The following is an 18,419-nucleotide window of genomic DNA, read 5'->3' as shown; positions in this document are numbered from 1 at the left end:
GTATATGTATATATAACTTCTTGGAATATCACAAGGCTCAGGCTTAAAGCTGTCAACTCCAACAACAACGTATGGTACACCATATCTCTTCTGAAAGCTCAAGAGGCAAATATCAACAATTAAAAACTATGCATCTCCTTTACTGTAAATAACACAAACATGCATATCATCATGGTAAAGCTGCTTTTATTTTAAGATGGTACTTCTCCGATTACCTTACCTTACTGTGTGATGTGGCTGTGCCACTGCTGAGTTACACTATCATGCCAAATGAGTGCCTATAAAAACCAGCTAGTTGTTTGATTTAGTATATTACTTAGAATAGCACAGCCACAAATAAGCTACAGAAATCATAGCAAACAAGGGCTAATTGCACAGAAGTGCTCACTGTACAGGAGCGCTAGGGTTTTTTCTGCTGTTAGTAACACAGAAATAAGTATTTACATTGTAACATAATTTGATGAATAAAATAGATCTGTTTACTGTATTTCAAAGTTATTATGTCACTGTAGGACTCCCTCCCTTTGAAAAGGGGCAAAATATCTAAAAGATAAAGTCAATAACGAATCACTGATCAGTTGAAACACAGTAACTCTAAACATAAAGACATCTAGGCAACACCTCACCCCAAAGGCTTGGCAAAGAGCTTATTTCACATGTGTTCTAATGCGTTTAAGTATTTTTTTTTTCTACAGGAGTCTGATCGAAAAAAACCCGGAAGCCAGAGGAGTGAGAACATAAGTTACATAAATGTTCGTGCTGTGCCATAAAATACATTAACTTTTGGTCCACAGACCATCTTCTTCTGTGCTTCTGAACTATGCTATTAGTCAGGAAAACATCTGCAAGAGGCTCAAAACTGGTAACTGTCTTAACAAACTAATATTTGCACACAATGAATGCATTTACTCTTAAAACCCGTCTTTGTGTAAGGTTTGCAATGTCAGGACAGAGGCCTAGACAAATACCCACTCTGCTAAAGAGCAAATGTTCTTTTATGAAAAGAAAGCTGAACATTCAATGGGAAGAAAAAAAATACATCTTAAGAGGTATAATCAATTGCACTCTGAAGTCAGCTCATGGGAATCGTATCAGCAGCACTGAATTAGTACTCTTACCGGTTTTACAATGCACTTGGCATGGTAGCAGATATTTTCAAATGTCTGACCAATCTACTGCTGGACTTTTAAAAAAATCTAATTCAAAGTGGGTAAAGCATTGTGACAACACCAGCTTCAAAGTACTGGTACAGGTGAAATTACTTTTTAAAAGCTGAGATGAACTAACAGCTTGTTCCTATCGAAAGAAGATTCCAGTTCCCATCCCCTCTTCCTTCTTTTCTTCCAACTCCACCTGGTTCCTTGTTCCTTCTGCTCTCAGGTGCCCTCTTCCTCCACTGCACTGGCATTGGTATTTCTCAGACCCTTCAACAAACTAACTGAGCATCTGGCAGAAAGCTATTTCTGTAGTTTCTCTTGAATTAATTTACTGAGGTTTACCGAGTTGAATCAGCCCACCACAAGGACAGAGAAGCACAACATGAAGGAACAAAAAGCTGAAGGGGGGAGGACAGAAAGCAATAGAATCCCCTCCTTTCAGCACTAGCAAGCTGATGATCCAGTTCTCCAGCTCCCTTCAACAACATGGGCGACGAACCTCCTTTAAACCCTGGACAACAGCTGACAGGTAACTCATCACAGAGAGGGCTGTTTTTCTCAAGGCTGGTATAGTTTAACCCCTTTTCAAACTCTACAGCGCCTTATAAAACAGTGAAACCACAGAAAGGCAGGTTTCAGAAGGAAACAGCATCACACAAGCTAAATGCAATTTCTAAGTTTCTAAGCTAAAATAATGGGGGGCTGGGGGTATTTAAATGTTGAACACAACATCCAAAAAAGCCCAACAGAAAGAACACATTTACAGCGCACTACTACTACAAAAAGGCCAAACAAGACAGCAAGAAACTCCTGAAATCCCACGACACACACTATTTTTCCTCTTTAACAGCAAGTATCACGCAAATAACAAGCTATTAAATCCCTTTCATACCAGCACAACATTTCAGACAAAAGCTATTTATGTTAGTATCGTGGGAACACAGACTTGTATTTCGTGGCGTTACCTGTCCAGGTTGGTTTTGTTCCTATTTTCATGGAGAAATGAAGGGGAAAGGATACACAGTTTAAATGTTCGGGAATAGTAAAATCCATGCATGACAAAACAGCACGATAAAACATGGTTGAAGCAATACAAACTATTTACCTATTCAACTCTTCCAGAGCAGCTCCAATATTGCAAGTAGTTTGGGATTTTTTAAACTCCTCCCACACATTGATATTTTGCTGAATTATACTAGTCTGAAGTGACAAAATGGTGCAATTCAAAATTCTGACATCTGACAATTATAAACACCTATCACATTACTGAAGGCTGAAAAATTTGGGCTCTGAAGCCACAGTGCTACTAGTAGAAAATTATAAACTTCCAGAAACTTCTAAAACTGTTCGATAGATTTTCACCCTCAAAAGTTTCAGAACTGAATTAATACATTTGTTTCTTTTTCTTTTTTTACACTTCCTTATCATCGATGTAAAGCACACAGTGTTATTTAAAGTTTCATAGGGGTTGCTTGTTTGTTTGTTTTTGGGTTTGGGGTGGTTTTTTTTTTAGAAAAAGAAGCCTTCATCAAAAGTAGTTCTATTTTAAGCATGGGGTTCAACTAGAAAATCCAGATGTTGCTTCTAACATAATAATCTATGATTCTAAGTTATTGAAAAATCTTTTACAATACTGTCTCCCTGAAGTAGCTCAAAACTAGTCATGATGGAATGCTGTTATGTGAGAAACTGTGCTACTACTAATTTTAAGTGACCCACATAAATTGTCTGCAAGCCATCACAAGCAAATACTAATTATTTTTTTTTCCTCTTGAAAAATGTTTAAATCTAGTTCCTCACACCAATATCACGGCATTTTTCCAAAAAAAGGTTATATAAATATTTGTCTACAAATACATTTTGGAAAGTACTATAGCAGTAGCATCAAACAAAAAATTTCATTATCATTTATGAAAGCAGAGGTACTCAATTTACTTTCAGAAAAAAAAAGGTTGCTGAATGACTGGAAGTGTTTTATAACACCTTTCCAGAAGCAACTCATTAACAAAAAAAGTAAATTAAGCATTCAAATTCATCTGAATGGGTAATGTTTGTCTGCCACATATGTAACCAAAAAAAACCACATACATTTGAGAAGTTACACTATAGAAATGACAAACGGAAACAAGTAGAAAGAAAGGAAACCCAGAGATAGGGTCTTAACAGTAAAAGGTTTTTAACCAAAAAAAACCTCTGCCAAAATGCTTGCAGCTGGTGAGCAGAGTCACAGGCAAATACACCACCAGCATTCTATTTACATCTATTCTGAATGGCTCCATATGATGATTTTCAAAAACTAGCTTGCCAGGGAAGCTGTCTTCACAAAACACCATCCCGCCTACAACTAGAAGAGCTAATCTAGAAGTAAAACCCAAACTGCACAAACAAGCCTCTAGTAAGAGGTTACTAATAATAATGGACATGGTTGACAAGGAAAGTAAACAAGGAGACGTGGAGATGTTTCAACTTCAGAACTACTACTGTGTATTAAAATTCTTCATGAAGTTTTCAGACAAACTAATAATGGTTTGGTTTCCATTTCAGGCCCAAATTCTTCAGAAAATGGAAACTGGGCAAGTTTCAACAACAAACTAATTAAAACAAAAACATATTTCCCTTTTTAGTTTATACAGCTTATGACTGGAGGATACTATGAGATCATCCAACCTTCTGCCTAACAAATCTGGATTACTTTATTTTTCTAATCCTGTTTAAAGTTATGCAAGGGCTTCAACAACTAAAAATTAACCCATATTCTAGCAAACAGCACCAGCAGATTTCTGATGAGATCATACTATTACTTCCTGTAAGGGCACAACAATTCTTCCTTTATCATCCTTGAAACATTCTTGCATGTTTGCTGTTAAACAGCACTGCACTTAAAGCAGGTATTTTCAGTGAACTATCCAAGATCTTTGCTCTGAATGGTTACAGTGGTGTTACACATTACATGGATAAACCTACAGTCACTGTTTGCCTTATACGCCCCCCTCCCTAAAGCACCATCACGCTGAATACCAGCAGCAGGGCAAAACTTCTGGACACCCCATTTTATAACACAGTAGACTGCTCGCAACAGCACAGTATCTTATTTACAAGTTTTTCCTACACAGCAACTTAGCAATAACTTGTGACATTTTAAAAATAAACAATTTATTTTAACTAGGGTTTTTTTTCTTCTTTATTTTCTGGAAAAAGAGAGAAGAAACAATGCAACTGTTCTATTACTAGTACTCCAGTCACCCCAAATCGCAAAAGAAGTTCTAGGTACAGGTTCCTCTACAGAGTTTAATACATGTTCATTTGCTTCTGTTGCTTTTGTATGATACTAAAAAGAAAAAATACATTTTGGCATTACAGAATCACCAAATGTTAACAGCCAATTCTTCTCTGGAGAAAATAAAGAAGGAAGAGGACTGAGCCTATTTAGAAGATACTCTCGACAGCTAAAGCAACAGGCTCATCATCCCACAATCCAACCTTACTCTACTTCTCTGTTCAGCAGACAGCAGTCTTGAGCAACAACAGCTCAGATACATATTGACTGTCAGTGATGTTATGTATCTTCAGAATATCACCATTCTTCCCTCTCCTCCTATCCTATCTTCCTTCACGCTCAACCACATTCCTTACAGCAAAGTTTTCATGTCTTTAAATAATAAAGAAGTTTTGCAGATGTATCTTCAGTTGGACTGTGCCCTCACTTTGACTAGAGTTCTCTCCCATACAGCAATATCGTGGTGGACTGCCACGGTATGTTTCTACTAGTAGGAATGTTAAAAGTACCTCCTCAAAGAGGAAAAAATGTAGGTGTAGCCATATCTGAAAACCTCTGCTTTTCAGTACCTTCGTCAGCTCTGTGGTAGCACATATATAAAGAACATAAACCTCACTCATCATCTGTAAGCAGTGTCTTCTTATATTACAGAAAGAAATGCAAAAAGATTAAATTATTAGAATTAATCTGCCTTCACATTCTAAACCTGCCAGTGTAGTATCTCAGCCAGCAACGGAGAACAAAAAAAGTTACTGGATTAAGCCTTTTAAAAGGCATTGACTTGAAGGTAGGATATTCACTTGCAGAGAAAGAAAATAATGCTGGAAAAATGGAGAAAATATGCAAGACAACAAAGGTAAACACAAAGAAAAGACAAGTCCTCACCACCTCTAAAAGCTAAGAAACGAAGTGAGCTGCGAATCTTCATGAGCACAATGGGTTACAGAGTGTTTATCACACAGATTGTTTGGATCTCTCCAGAATATTCTGGCACATGAAAATGCTGCAACTGAGTATCAACTAGAGCAACTTTAAACAAAAAACAGAGGAAAGTCTACCTCTACATCTAGGGAAACACAGTTATTCAAATTTTGAAGGGGAATACCATAATCTCATCAGCAGAATACTCCCCCAACTACATGACACAAATTGTTCCCCAGCCCCAGTTTAGACAGTTAAAACAGAGAATATATTGCATTTTATTTCCTTTTATCTTCCCAGGTATTTGGATAAGGAAAGGAACTATGAGACTGGCAAGCTGTTGTCTTCAGTTTCCAAAAATTAAGTCTAAACTTACTATGGGTCACACTGAACAATATTGCCATGTTCTACAGAATGTACTTTTATTTTTCACATAAGACTTAAGTTCTGTCAAGGAAAACTTAGTTTTTCAAGCAGATGTCCTTTGCCTTGGGTACATGTCACTTGTCCATGTTTTGAAAAAGTGTACATTATTTTAAGCATTCTACTGTCTTCAGATACAGCCATAATATTCACCATCTTCAGCTAGCTCTTGTCAAAATAACAAGGCATTAATAAAGCAGTGCATGAAGTCTACCTACACATATATGCCATAAGTGCAGTGTAGAAAGTGGGAAAAAAAGAAAAAAATTACTTCAAAACAAGTATCACACTAAGACTGGGAAAGAGACAACACAAAAAGGTCGACAAAAACAAAAAAAATCTAATTAACCTACAAACACAAGTCTAAAGTTCTGAAACAATTTGCTGCTACCTATATAACAGAAGTAAAAGTGAAAGGCAGTAGAAAGAATGAAACACTTGCTCAAGAAGACATCAAATGGAAGAAGGATAACAGATAAAATATTTCCAATTAAACAGTAAATAGTTACTTTGCTTAGAACTTAGAAGGTTTTAATACACAGACTAAAGAGAAGAAAATACTACGGTAACGTGGTCTAATGTCCTTTAAATACTGGATTCCTAGAAGCCATTTTAAAGCACGTATTTTAAAATCGTACGTAATCACATTTTAGACTTTCAGCAACTATGAGCCCACAATATGATTAAGCTGTTGCATATTTAATCAACCTTGCTGCTATAAGGGTCCAAGAATCTCACGTGATACAGCCCTCTCTACCTTACTTCCACATCTTCCAGTAGTACACGTCATCATCAAGTGTTTAACTTGTAACATGGATTTACCTCTATAGAACACAATTCAGAAGCTCACTGAAACACTGAAAACAAAATATCCAGCTGACTTCGATTTTTATTATTTGCTGAAATGGGGATGGGGGAACCACTCCACACTTAGTTTTGCTTATCTGAAAATGTATCACAGTATCCTTACTATTGGGTTTGATTCTTGCAGAATGAGTCAGGTGGGAATTTCCAATGCCTAAAACAATGAACCTTTAAAACAATTTATTAGCTTAGGACTAGTTCGTAACAACCAGAAGTAACCGCTAATAACTCCAGCAACAAATTAAATAAGTAGAAAGATTATGGCTGACAAGGATAAACACAGAGAAAATACCTTTGGTTGGACAGCAACAGAAGTACTAGCCAGAGTACTAATACCATGTAGGTGTCTCCTAAGAACTTTGAGCCTACTTGCCTGTTCTACAGAGCATGTCCTACAGCTGCTGACATATGATATTTTGGTTAGTACTAACTAATTGTATTTGTTCAGTACTTAAATAGCTTAGTTACAAACTACTCAGAAGTAAATCACAACAGAAGTAAATTCAGTTTTACTGGAAACAAGTGTTCATACTACAAATAATGAGTATGTAAAAACAAGCATTCAAACAAAAATAGGTTGGATTTCCAGAACGCTCAGCATTAGTCTTAACTCTGCTCTATACACGTTGATAGCAAAAAAATTCCACATAATATCTTGGCTTAGTCCTCTGCTCTCAAAGATAAATCTGAACCCATGTTCTCTCCTGAGCCACCTTATGTATCTTGTAAATCTATTTACTGCAGTTAATATACAGGATTCAGTTTTCTTTGCTTCTTGCACAGAAAGATGTTACACTGGTTTTGATGGAAACACTACTGCTAGCATTTTTGTGCATTACTGGAACACCAAATACTTTTTTGTAGTGTTTTATATTATTTACATTTGCATTATTTTTGAGTTTGATGTTGAATCTCTCTTTAAATCACATTGTGCCTAGCAGCAGATCACTGAACAGAAACAGGTCACCTTACCTCTGGAAAACTTGCATTTTTGGTACAGTGCCCCACTAGGCACCATATTCACATTTATTTTATAACTGAATCCACGTGGCCAAAAGAAAGGAAACAAAATTCTCCTAGTTACCAAAATGATCTTGAATATTATTTTTCACCAAAATACTAGAACAAATTCAACCACTGAACCAACTCCTTACAAATTTGTGATTTGACCATCATACTTCATTCATGCAAAACAAAAAACGTTCTTATTAAAGCTGTGCAAAAGTAATTTTTAAAATACTGTACCCATACTGATTTAAGAAGAAACTAAAGTGACCATTCAGCTTTCTGTCAAAAAAACTTACATTTTCTTCTCATACAAGTTGTTAATGTAATGAAACAGACAAAAGATTTTTTTTTTCCCTTAACCTTTCCAGCCCTTGAATCAAAAGCAAATCAAGCCAACCAACACAAGGTAGAAGTTTTCAGGGGTATTCTTGTGCTTAGTAAAATATTCCACTGTACAGGGGAAGGAGATTAATATCAGTAGGTTCTCACTCTCAAGGGAATCTTAAGTTAGCCACAGAAAATGAGATGCTCTCATAATTTCACTATGCACCGAAAAGTGTTTCTGAACTTTTGTACTAAAGCAGCTCAAAACAACACACACAGAGATGCAAAACGGTCTGTAGTGTCTGTAGGCAGACCGTTAGAATTCATAGATTTTTACAGAGCAGCAAGAAAACTAAAACAAGTCTCTGACTAGTTTTACAACTGGCATTCACGATCCTGTAGACTATCATCCACCAAATTTCAGACTGCCATGGCAATTAAGGAACAGGGAGATTCACAGGTGTCATTAATTCAATGCTGAAGTAGGCGTGTAATGTAAAGACAGGCTTCCCAAACTCACAACTTGCTATGCAAGAGCAAGTAAAAGGAGAAGCACACAATGGAATATGTTTGTTGGCATGACTAAGCCACCAAACCCTCTTAATCATAGTTTATACTAGCACCACTTTTTATTCAGGAAAACTGTGATTATGTTCAGCCTTTTGCCAACAGAGCATTGACAAAGAGCTACACCACCATCTTTGATATTACTATACTTATTATTATACATTATTATGTACACAAAAAATTTACAAGCATGTACGCTTAGGGTAGAAAAACTCCTCCCATGTTATAGGAGGAACATAGACAGGAAACTGGCAGGAGCAAGAGTACAAAGGCGAACTTTTTCTGCCTTCTAGACACAGAGTTTAAGATTCTGGAAATACTGGCCAAGAACCTGGAATCCCAAATAAAGCTTCAGTGGCATCCTCTCTGTTGGATTCAGTGGGTTTTCTTTAGAGTATGAAAAACCTTTACTTCAGAAATACCGAGCAGTGCCCACCATCCATTGCCTTATTTACTTAGAATTGCAATGACAAACAACGTAAGTATTTGCTTAATATAAAGACGTTTCTTGTGCACCAAGTAAACCACTAACAGGTAAGGAAATGAGAAACCCGAGAGCCAAGAGGGAGAGCGCAGATCATTCTGTTGGTTTCTTTTCTTAAACATGAACTACCTTTAGTTAAAGAAGGATCAATTTACACAACTGACAGTGACAGAAGTACAGCTGTACTGACTTTAGCTACACTATTGGTTTGGTTACCACAGAAAAGGGAGGTTGTGCTGTAGTCAAATACACACACAGGCTCTGCCATTTTGCCTGCAATAAGTTCTGAACATTAACAGAGAATATGATGTCGTAGTTTAAAGATATTGACGGATAAAGCTTGCATTGCCTATTCCTAACCAATTTATTTTTTTTGCCAGTACTACTGGTGCGAACAAAATACGAGTCGAGATTCTCCCAGAAAAACAGTTCTTGCTCAGTAATACCAAACTAGTGTTTCCTCAAAAACACCACATGCTTTGACTTAGGTACCCATTCTCCAAACTCCACACATGTAACAGGAACTTCTCTTGCCCTGCTCGGCTCCTTCTAAAAATTGCTGAGCTGAAGGCTAAGTCAGTCTCAGCACACATTGCCAAGCATTCATGTAGTCAAACAAAAAAGTGGAAGACAACATGCTTTCATATTCTTTGGACTAAAACTACTGCAGAAGACTAACAGACTAATTACCAGTTGTATACCAAAATTTGCAAGGATTAATTCAGACTTCTAAAAAGCCACAAAAAAAAGAAAAATCACAATGACATACCCGAACACAACAGTTTGGAAATAAACTTCTACCTGACAATGCTACACGTGGATGCTCTTATCGTGATTTCATCACTGATAAAACAATTTTGTCATACTCTGTAACTTCAGTCACTAAGTAAAAGCTCGGCCTGAATCCTACAAAGACTCAAAACTATGCCATCAAAGCAGACAGCAAGCAGATAAGCTCATATTCCACCAAGGAAAAAACATTCACCACCACACATTTTTGAACACACAATATTGACAGGATATAAGCGGGCAGCTGAAGTAGCCAAACTTGACCTCTGTCCACACACTAGAACTCCGATGATGTTCGCAAAAATGAAAAATTCCATAGCCTGATTCATACACATAGTCACACCCAGATAGATCCTGGTACGTTCTGGACCAAGGCCACTGGAACATAAGAACAAATGTAAAATACTCCTTTTACAGTGGGGAAATCTGGGTCCTTACATACCTCAGTCCACAAAGATGTGGAAAAAAAAAAAAAAATCACATACACCAACGCCAGCAGTTAGTTAGCAGAAACTCCTCAACTACTTTTGTCTAAACAGTATACAGTACAAGAAGGAGAGATGGCGTTTCCTGAAACACCCAAGTCTTGCCAGACACAAGCAACAGCAACGCAGTAAATATTCACTTGGACCAGACAGCTCGCTTTTTAAAATCCAAACTCTAAGAACTCACCAGCTGAACAAACGTTGTAGTTACTTCAATTCCACTGGAAAACATCATCTTACTTGAAATACCAGATTCAGCACCCAGAGCCTGCAGGAACCTACAATGTTTTGGCCTTAAGCACCCAAATTGTACTGTCAAAATAAACACCACATGTTGCAGCTCCCATTAAGCAGAAAAAATCAGACTCCAACACATCCTGGTGCAAAGCAATGCAAGAACAACACTCTGGGAGCAAGACCTTGCCAAACTGATCAGATACTTGTTCACAAACATCTACCTTTGGTTGCACAGAATAAAGCACTCACTTGGACGACTAGGGAAATCTGCACCTTCTTAAATCCCTGCCCCAGGGACCTTGGAAAGGTCAAGCTTCGTTTCTTAGTAAGATTCTCAAAGCTTTGTTTTGGAAAAAAAAAAGAAAAAAAAAAGAAAAACCCACTAATTATACCACCTTCCTGCACTTTCTTTTTTGTCCCACGGCTGGATCAATTCTGCAAAGGCAGAGGAGAGCAGCTGGAGGGAACAACTAGAGAAGACGTCACATAGCAAGGAAAAGGTAACACGCGGGTGGCGACACCCGGATCACGCAGCAGCCTCACCTCCTGGATTCGCTTGCGGGCCCGCTGCAGCACCTCCTCATACCCCTTCTGTCGCAGCTCACTCAGGCTTTCGTAATACTCTTCGGGGTCGTCGGTCTCGGTGAAGAGCACCTGAGAAAGGATCTTCCAGCCGCAGGTATCCAAGCTGTGGACCAAGTAAACTTGCAGTTTGTAGCAAAGCGCGTCCATCTCCTGCTCGGACAGCTCCGGGGCTCCGAACAGCACGGACCACATGCCCGAGGGCTCCTCTGGGAAGCCGGGCAGGTAGGGCTCCAGCTCCGAATTCACCGAGCAGAGCTGCTGGTGCACGGCCCGCAGGTCCTGGAAGGAGAAGAGGCCGGCCCAGCTGCACTCCTCCCCGGCGGGCTCCGCGTCGGGAGCGGCCGGCTCGGCTGCCCGCGGCGGCGAAGGCGGCAGCGACAGCGCGGCGCCGGCCTCCTCCTTCCCCAGCTCCAGCACTTCTATCTCCTCGCCGGCACCCGCCGCCTCTGCGCCCCGCGGCGGCCTCCGGGCCGAGCTGCTCCTGGCGCGCAGCGGGCTCCGTGGCCCCGCGGAGGAGCCCCGCGCCGGGCCGGCGTCGCTGCGCACGGCGGGGCTGCCGACCTTCGCCGGGGCGGCTCGGGCGTGGGGGCCGGCGGGGCCGCCGCCGAGCCGGCGGAGCTCCCGGGAGCCGCTGCGCTGGCGCTGCGCCGTGCGGTTGTGGCAGGTGATGGCGAACTTGCCTTCGATCTCGTTCCAGGCCACGATGAAGGCGAACTTGTGCTTCTCCCGCTCCTGGAAGGCGTGAGGCCTCACGGCCACCCAGTCGGCCTCCAGCGTCTCCTCCAGGGCGAAGGCGGACATGGCGCTGCGCGGCTTCCCGCACGGGCGCAGCCCCCCGTCCCGTCAGCAGCCGCCCCCGCCCCGCGCCGGCCGGCAACGGTTGCCCGCAGCCCCGCGCGCCGCCTCACCGCCCACCATCAGCCATCTTAGAGCCGAGGGGACGACGCGCCGACTCCCCGCCGGAGCGGCTAGGGAGGTGGGAGGGAGTGAGGGAGGACCGAGAGGAACCGCCTCCTCCCCTCTGCTCGGAGCCCGCCGCCGCAGCGGACAATGCCCGGTGGCCCCGCTCAGGTACTTCACGCACGTCACGTGGGGCGGGATCTGTTTACAAGCGGCGGCGGCGCTGCGGCAACATAGTGCCGGCCCCGCCCCTTCGCGTCACGAAGCCCCGCCCCACGCCCCGCGGCGCGCCTGTCCCATTGGCTGCCGCCCTGGTTTCTCCGGCGGAGGGGGATGGGCGGAGCATCGCCCCCCGCCCCGCCCCTTCCCCACCGGCCACGCTCACCGTTTCCCGCCCTCCCTCCCCCCGGCTCCCATGCTGGGCGGGGGAAGACGATGCCCCGCCCCTTCCCTCTGACGTGCTATGCGGCCGTTCCGGCGCCGCGCGCTGCATGCTGGGAAGGGCACGTGCCGGACCAGGGCCGTTAGGGGGTGTGGCCGGGCGGCTGTGCGGGAGCGGGGCCGAGGACGGCGTGGCCTGGGGGAGCGGCGGTTCGGGGCTCCCGGGGGCGGGCTGGGGGGCCAACGGCCTCTGGTCCGGCCAGCTTCGGAGGGCAGCGCTGGGCTGGCCCGCTGCGGCTTTGGCCTGGCGTTTGCCGCCCTGTCAGCCCGGTGGGGCACGCCGGCCTCGGCGGTCCTGCGCTGCAGCTGGCCTGCCCACTCGCCTGCGGCGGCCTGTGCAGCCCCCAGGCTGGCGGAGGGTTTTTAAGTGTAGAGGTCCATCCAGGCGATGGATCCTCTCGCGGGAGAATGGTACCTGCAGGGGATTTGTTTCCGTTTTGCCTGTGACATGGTTTTCTGCATGGTTACGGGGAAGGATGTGGTGCCTCAGCAGCTTATTTTAGTTCTATGACTTAATTCTGATGCTTCAGAGATCGTTTAGCAAGAGTGTTTAACGTCGTGCTGCGCAGCAAAGGACTGCGCGTGTGGTTTGGCTGCAGAAAAGTGCAGCATCTGTGACCGGACCTGGTGTCAAGGGCATGCTGTGGAATAGCTGTCTTCAGCAATTGGATACTTCTACAACAGAAGCTAACTGCGCTGAGACTTTACGCTCATGTCTGCGGTGCTCTCCGAGGTTTTCAAGTGTATCTCAGAGCAAATAGGTTACAGTAAGTCAGCACGGACAACTCTCATAAGCGTGTCTGAAAGGAATGATGAATTGCCTGCAATTCAAGGCCAAGGGCTGTTTTCCTGGTGCCCTCTGGGATATTCCATTTCTGCACTTGTATAAATGAAAAAAAATTACTTCTTACTGAACAACCCTAAAATACTTGCATCAAAAATAAGATCAGTAGACAATATGCATTGGCTCATCTGTGATACTGTTGTCCTGCTCCAAATCAGAGGAAGCACTGGGGAAATAAAACATTCTAAATTGAGTTTGTCAGAGAAGCAAGAGTGAGTCACAGCTTTTTTCTAAAGTTGTTGTATTGACTAGCATCCTGTTCTTGGAGGCTAAAGTATTTGACAAGAGCCTCCGCCAATCCAGACATTCTCTGGTCATTAGCAAAGCAACCACATAGACGCAGGAGAATAAAGATCTTGAATACTCAGAGTCACAGCTGTTAGAAAAAAGGAGGAAATTATGGCTCAGCAGCTAGAGGAAGGACCATATCTGCATTCTAAAGCCATGTGTGCTGTACATCTCGGAGAGCAGCATTCTTTTCTGTTACCGTAAATTTAGGCATCAGATCAAAGCACCTGTGAAGTGACCTGGAGGATTGGATTATACCCCATGTGGAAGTGGCCAAGCAACCAAACAAAGAGTACATTGGTGGGGGAAATATAGTATCTTTCTCTTAAGTACTCAGAAACAAATTTTCAGTAGGTGAATGTAAGCAGCAATTCAATTTTGTCTTTAGTAATGCATGAAAGAAAAAAAAAATAAAAATAATGAACATGCAACAGTATATGTGTATCTCCAGGCTGACGAGAATTGAACATGGATTCAAAATTTCTCATCAGCCAAAGGATCGGTGTTAGTATTTCAGGTACATTACTGTAGAGGCCAAGGTCTTTGAAGCAGTATTATCCTGGCTATTCTCAGATAGCCAAGGGGCAAGCCGGTACGATTTAAAGCGGATAATAGGTAAATGTAACATTTGGGAGCTGGCTGAAAACTAGGCTGAAAATCGCGTAGCTACAATCAAGATTCTGATAGACCTCTTTTCATGCAGCAGAAAAGCTGTGCCATCAGGTCTCAGGACATGATATATTTTGCCAGAATTGTACCCTTACAGAAAAACCTGCAAGGAAGTAGCAATTTTTCAAAATCACATTATCAAGGAGCACTGAGTAGCCTTCATGGTAACTTTTGTGTTGGGGGATGTGCATAACTTTTCATTCATAAATATGCAAAGGGCAGGGTTTTCAGATGTTGGTGAATTGTTCTTAAGGGTGGTTAAAGGAAATACATCACTGATTTCTACCAGATAAGCAATGAAAAAATTAAAATTACATTCTTAAAGACCTAAATTGCCTTCCGAACAGGGCTTGTGGTGGGGTGTACTCTTCATCACTAAGCAGAATTGGGGTAGGCAGCCCCCAGTCAGCCTGACATGCAGCTGATTCCCACACTTCAAAAGCATACCAAGTTTGTGGCAACTGAACGAACTACTGGGGAGCATCTCTGAAGAAAACCCAAGCTGTCTGGAAAGAAGCAAACTGCTGCCACGCTGCTGCCAATGACATAGCACTTCAGCACATGAGGATCCCATCCTACCATGGAAAATGCCACACAAGAGGCCTAGTTAACCTTACCAACAGGGCTGCTGGAAGGAGCAGTTGCTCAGCCAACAGGCTGGATTATTACGTTTTATAGAGCCAAAGCTTTCTGAGAGCTACAAGCGTCTTGTTGCTAGTGAGCTGAAATGTAAGGTTAGGAATTCAACTGATGTCCAATTTTTTTGTAAGAACAGGGTCAAGCGCCAGAACTTTTAAAGCAGGGAGTACTTTGAGTCATTGCTATCCGTGGGTGGTTTCCAAGCAGTGATTTTCACTGAGATCTTGAATTAGTAAGCCAGTGAAGAGTAGGTTTACAAACTTCCTGGAGTTACTCTGTGCTTTTTCTGCCTTGCAGTGTCATTTCCCTGAGCCTGTATCTGCTGGTTCTCAGCCATGATCTCAGTTCAGGTTGGTGTTGGGAGAAGAAGGAAACTACAGAATCCAAATGCAGCACAAAGGGTAGCCTGCCTAGGCAGGTGTGTACATAATAAATGCAGAACGGGGCTGGTGATGAGATGAAACACGTACTTAACTTGCGTGTTCATGGGGAGGATTAGTAATTTCTGGTCATAAAAAGTTGGGTCCTCTGTGGACTGAATAACCTGAACCACTGCAAAGTGATTTCACCTAATGCTGTCTGAATTGTCTCCTGCGTGCTGATGTTGTGAACAAGAACAGAAATACTCCTCTAAGTGTTTGTACAAGCATTCCAGCACCTAGCGTGTGACTCCTACAGCATTCTACAGGATGAACTGAAATTATACTTTTATGGATCTGAATCTCTGAACACCTTGGATAAACTAGCTTTAGTACAAAGCGTTTTTGAGAAAACCAGGTCTCATCTGGGAAGCCTGATTTAAAGTTTGATTCATTCCAAACGACTGCTGTGGCAAAATGATTTCTGTCCAACGACAAGACTGTTGTGTTCTCCATTAACCAGCTGCTCAATTCCTTACAGTAGCCGAGATGAAGGAGGGAGGATATTCAATAGTATGCTTCAAAGTACTGTAGAATCAGTAGTATTTTTAGGTGTCCTGAAATTGCTGTTAAGTATTGTGCTTAACACAGCTATGTTGGACAAGCATTTTTAATTGGTTTCTGTTGATAGTATGATTCAAATTTTAATGTGGGCAAACCAAATAGCAATGTCTGTTTGTTGTTAGTAGGAGTTTTCTTTCTGGCAAAAGTTTTAAGAGTGTTTTTGAGAGTATGTGTGAAGTGAGACAAGAAGCTGGCTGCATGAAAGCACTGTTGACTTTGTGATGGCTTAGTAGCAATGAAACATCCACCCAAAAGCATACTTTCTAGTAATAGTTGTATCTGCACTTGAAATTCTGGAGGTGCCTACTCTCAACAGCTTTGATATAAAAGATTTGGTGTAGTTTCCAAGGACAAGGAATTGCATTGTACAGCAGAACCAGTATAACTGCAGTGCGTGTGAGAGCCCATCCATTTTATGGAGGAAGACTGTATACTTTTGATATTTATGCTAGCTCTAAACTGGAGAATTTTATGCAGCTAAATATTATTGCAGTTGCAGAACACATGGAGTTATTACAGTGTGGTAAGCTTTACAAATGTGTGATAAACCAAATATGTAATGTAATCTTCCGCTTACTGCTGGGAGGACCCTGTACTTTAAATAAAAATCCATCTTTCCTTGGAAGGAATCATTCATAAACATTAATCTTCTCCATTTTAGCCAAACAAATACACTGGCAAAGTTAGTTTTTCTGTTTAAATGAATGGCAGAATGAACCCAATGGAGTAAAAATTATGTTGGTAATACTCAAGAATCCCTCTTTGAAAGCTCAGATGGTGCAAAAACGTAAGTTTACAATTTAAACTTGCCAGCGTAGTGGGAAAATTCTAAGTTTAACTAATAAGAATTTTACTAAGTTGCATGAAAGTTATCAGTAGTCTCTGTGGTAGATAAAGAACAGTTTGGAGCAAGTCAGACAATTAGAGCAGTCCTGTCTTGCAAGCTGGATGAGTTCAGAGTGATAGCACTTTCAGCTCTCTTTAGTGGTTTGCAAAGCAATTCATCAACTTGTTTGTTTGCAGAAACATCGTTTTATGTGCTCCACCCAAGTATGTGAGGATAGGGAAAATGATCCTGATGACAGAAGGAATAATTTGTAGCTTTGAAAAATACAAAGTTTTTTGAAGTATTTGATTCCTATCTTCATGCAAAAATGCAAGAAATATTTCTCATGGAAGAAAAATACTTTTTTTGTCATGTTTAATATCTCATCATTAAACAAAGATAATTTTATCAAACAGTTCCCCAAAATCATATTTTCTTTGAGGACAAGAGTGAAAAACTCCGGTTTAATATTTTGAGATTTTCTCAAAATACTGATCTATAAAGAAAATGCCTACTTGGCTCTGAATACAGTGTACTGAGCTGTGCAGCAATATCGAAACTGTAGTGGAGCACTGGAAGCTCAAGGAAAGAGGAAGCAGTATGTTTAGCCACATCCACAATTCAGCTCAGTCGAGCACATTTGTAACTAGGCAGGGAAGCCACAAACCACAGAACAAGCATCGAGTTATAACAGACGAAATAGCTACATGAATCTAAAAAAAGGAAATTATAGTTCCTGTGGCAGTGAATACAGTCTGCTTTCTGATTATTCAGTGGAACAAGAAAGCAGTTTAGATGTTTTTAAATAGTCTTGGAGGTTCCATCTTCTCTGTTGCTGATATACTTGTGGAGAGATCGATAACCCTGATGATCCTGGACTGTCTGTAAGACTGACACAGGCCTATACTAAAACAATTTCAATGTATGGAAAAAGATTTATCTGAGGAAATCTGGATTGCCATTTGGGAGAAAAGAGTGCGTTGAAGACCACTTAACTTTCAGGCACTGCATTGGCTTTGTGTGGGTTTTGGTAGCGGGAGGGTGGTGTGGTGGCTTGTGTGAGAAGCTGGCAGAAGCCTCCCCCACGTCCGACAGAGCCAATGCCAGCTGGCTCCAAGACGGACCTGCCACTGGCCAAGGCAGTCAGCGATGGTGCTAGCACCTCTGTGATAATATGTTTGAGAAGGGGAAAAACCTGCTGCACAACTGCAGCCAGAGAGAGGCGTGAGTGCAGACACCCAGGTCAGTGCAGAAGGAGGGGGAGGAGGTGCTCCAGGCACCGGAGCAGAGATTCCTCTGCAGCCCATGGAGGTCCACAGTGGAGCAGATCTCCACCTGCAGCCCGTGGAGGACCCCACATTGGAGCAGCTGGATGCCTGAATGAGGCTGTGACCCCATGGAGGCCCTGTGCTGGAGCAGGTTCCTGCCAGGACCTGTGGATCTGTGGAGAGAGGAGCCCATACTAGAGCAGGTTTGCTGGCAGGACGTGTGACCCCACGGGGGACCCACACTGGAGCAGCCTGTTCTTGAAGAGCTGCGCCCAGTGGGAAGGACCCACGCTGGAGAAGTTTGTAGAGAACTGTCTCCCGTGAGAGGGACCTTATGCTGGAGCAGGGGAAGAACGTGAGGAGGAAGGAGCGGCAGCGACAATGTGTGATGAACTGATGCAACTTCCATTCCCTGTCCCCCTGCATTGCTGGGGGGGGGG

General features: G+C 42.4%; 1 protein-coding gene across 2 annotated transcripts in view; it reads right to left on the bottom strand.

Moving 5' to 3' along the window:
* JMY (junction mediating and regulatory protein, p53 cofactor) overlaps nucleotides 1-12,195 on the bottom strand; it is a 73,780-nt gene extending 61,585 nt beyond the window's left edge. For both annotated transcript variants that reach the window (XM_075410622.1, XM_075410623.1), the window contains exon 1: nucleotides 11,080-12,195. In XM_075410622.1, coding sequence (XP_075266737.1) covers nucleotides 11,080-11,922 — 843 coding nt within the window. In that variant the 5' untranslated portion in view covers nucleotides 11,923-12,195. The remainder of the gene's footprint in view (nucleotides 1-11,079) is intronic.
* Between the last annotated feature and the right edge of the window lie 6,224 nt (nucleotides 12,196-18,419).

The sequence above is a fragment of the Opisthocomus hoazin genome, chromosome Z (assembly GCF_030867145.1).
Source record: "Opisthocomus hoazin isolate bOpiHoa1 chromosome Z, bOpiHoa1.hap1, whole genome shotgun sequence".
Taxonomy (NCBI): domain Eukaryota; kingdom Metazoa; phylum Chordata; class Aves; order Opisthocomiformes; family Opisthocomidae; genus Opisthocomus; species Opisthocomus hoazin.
This window is presented reverse-complemented; position numbering and strand designations above follow the sequence as displayed.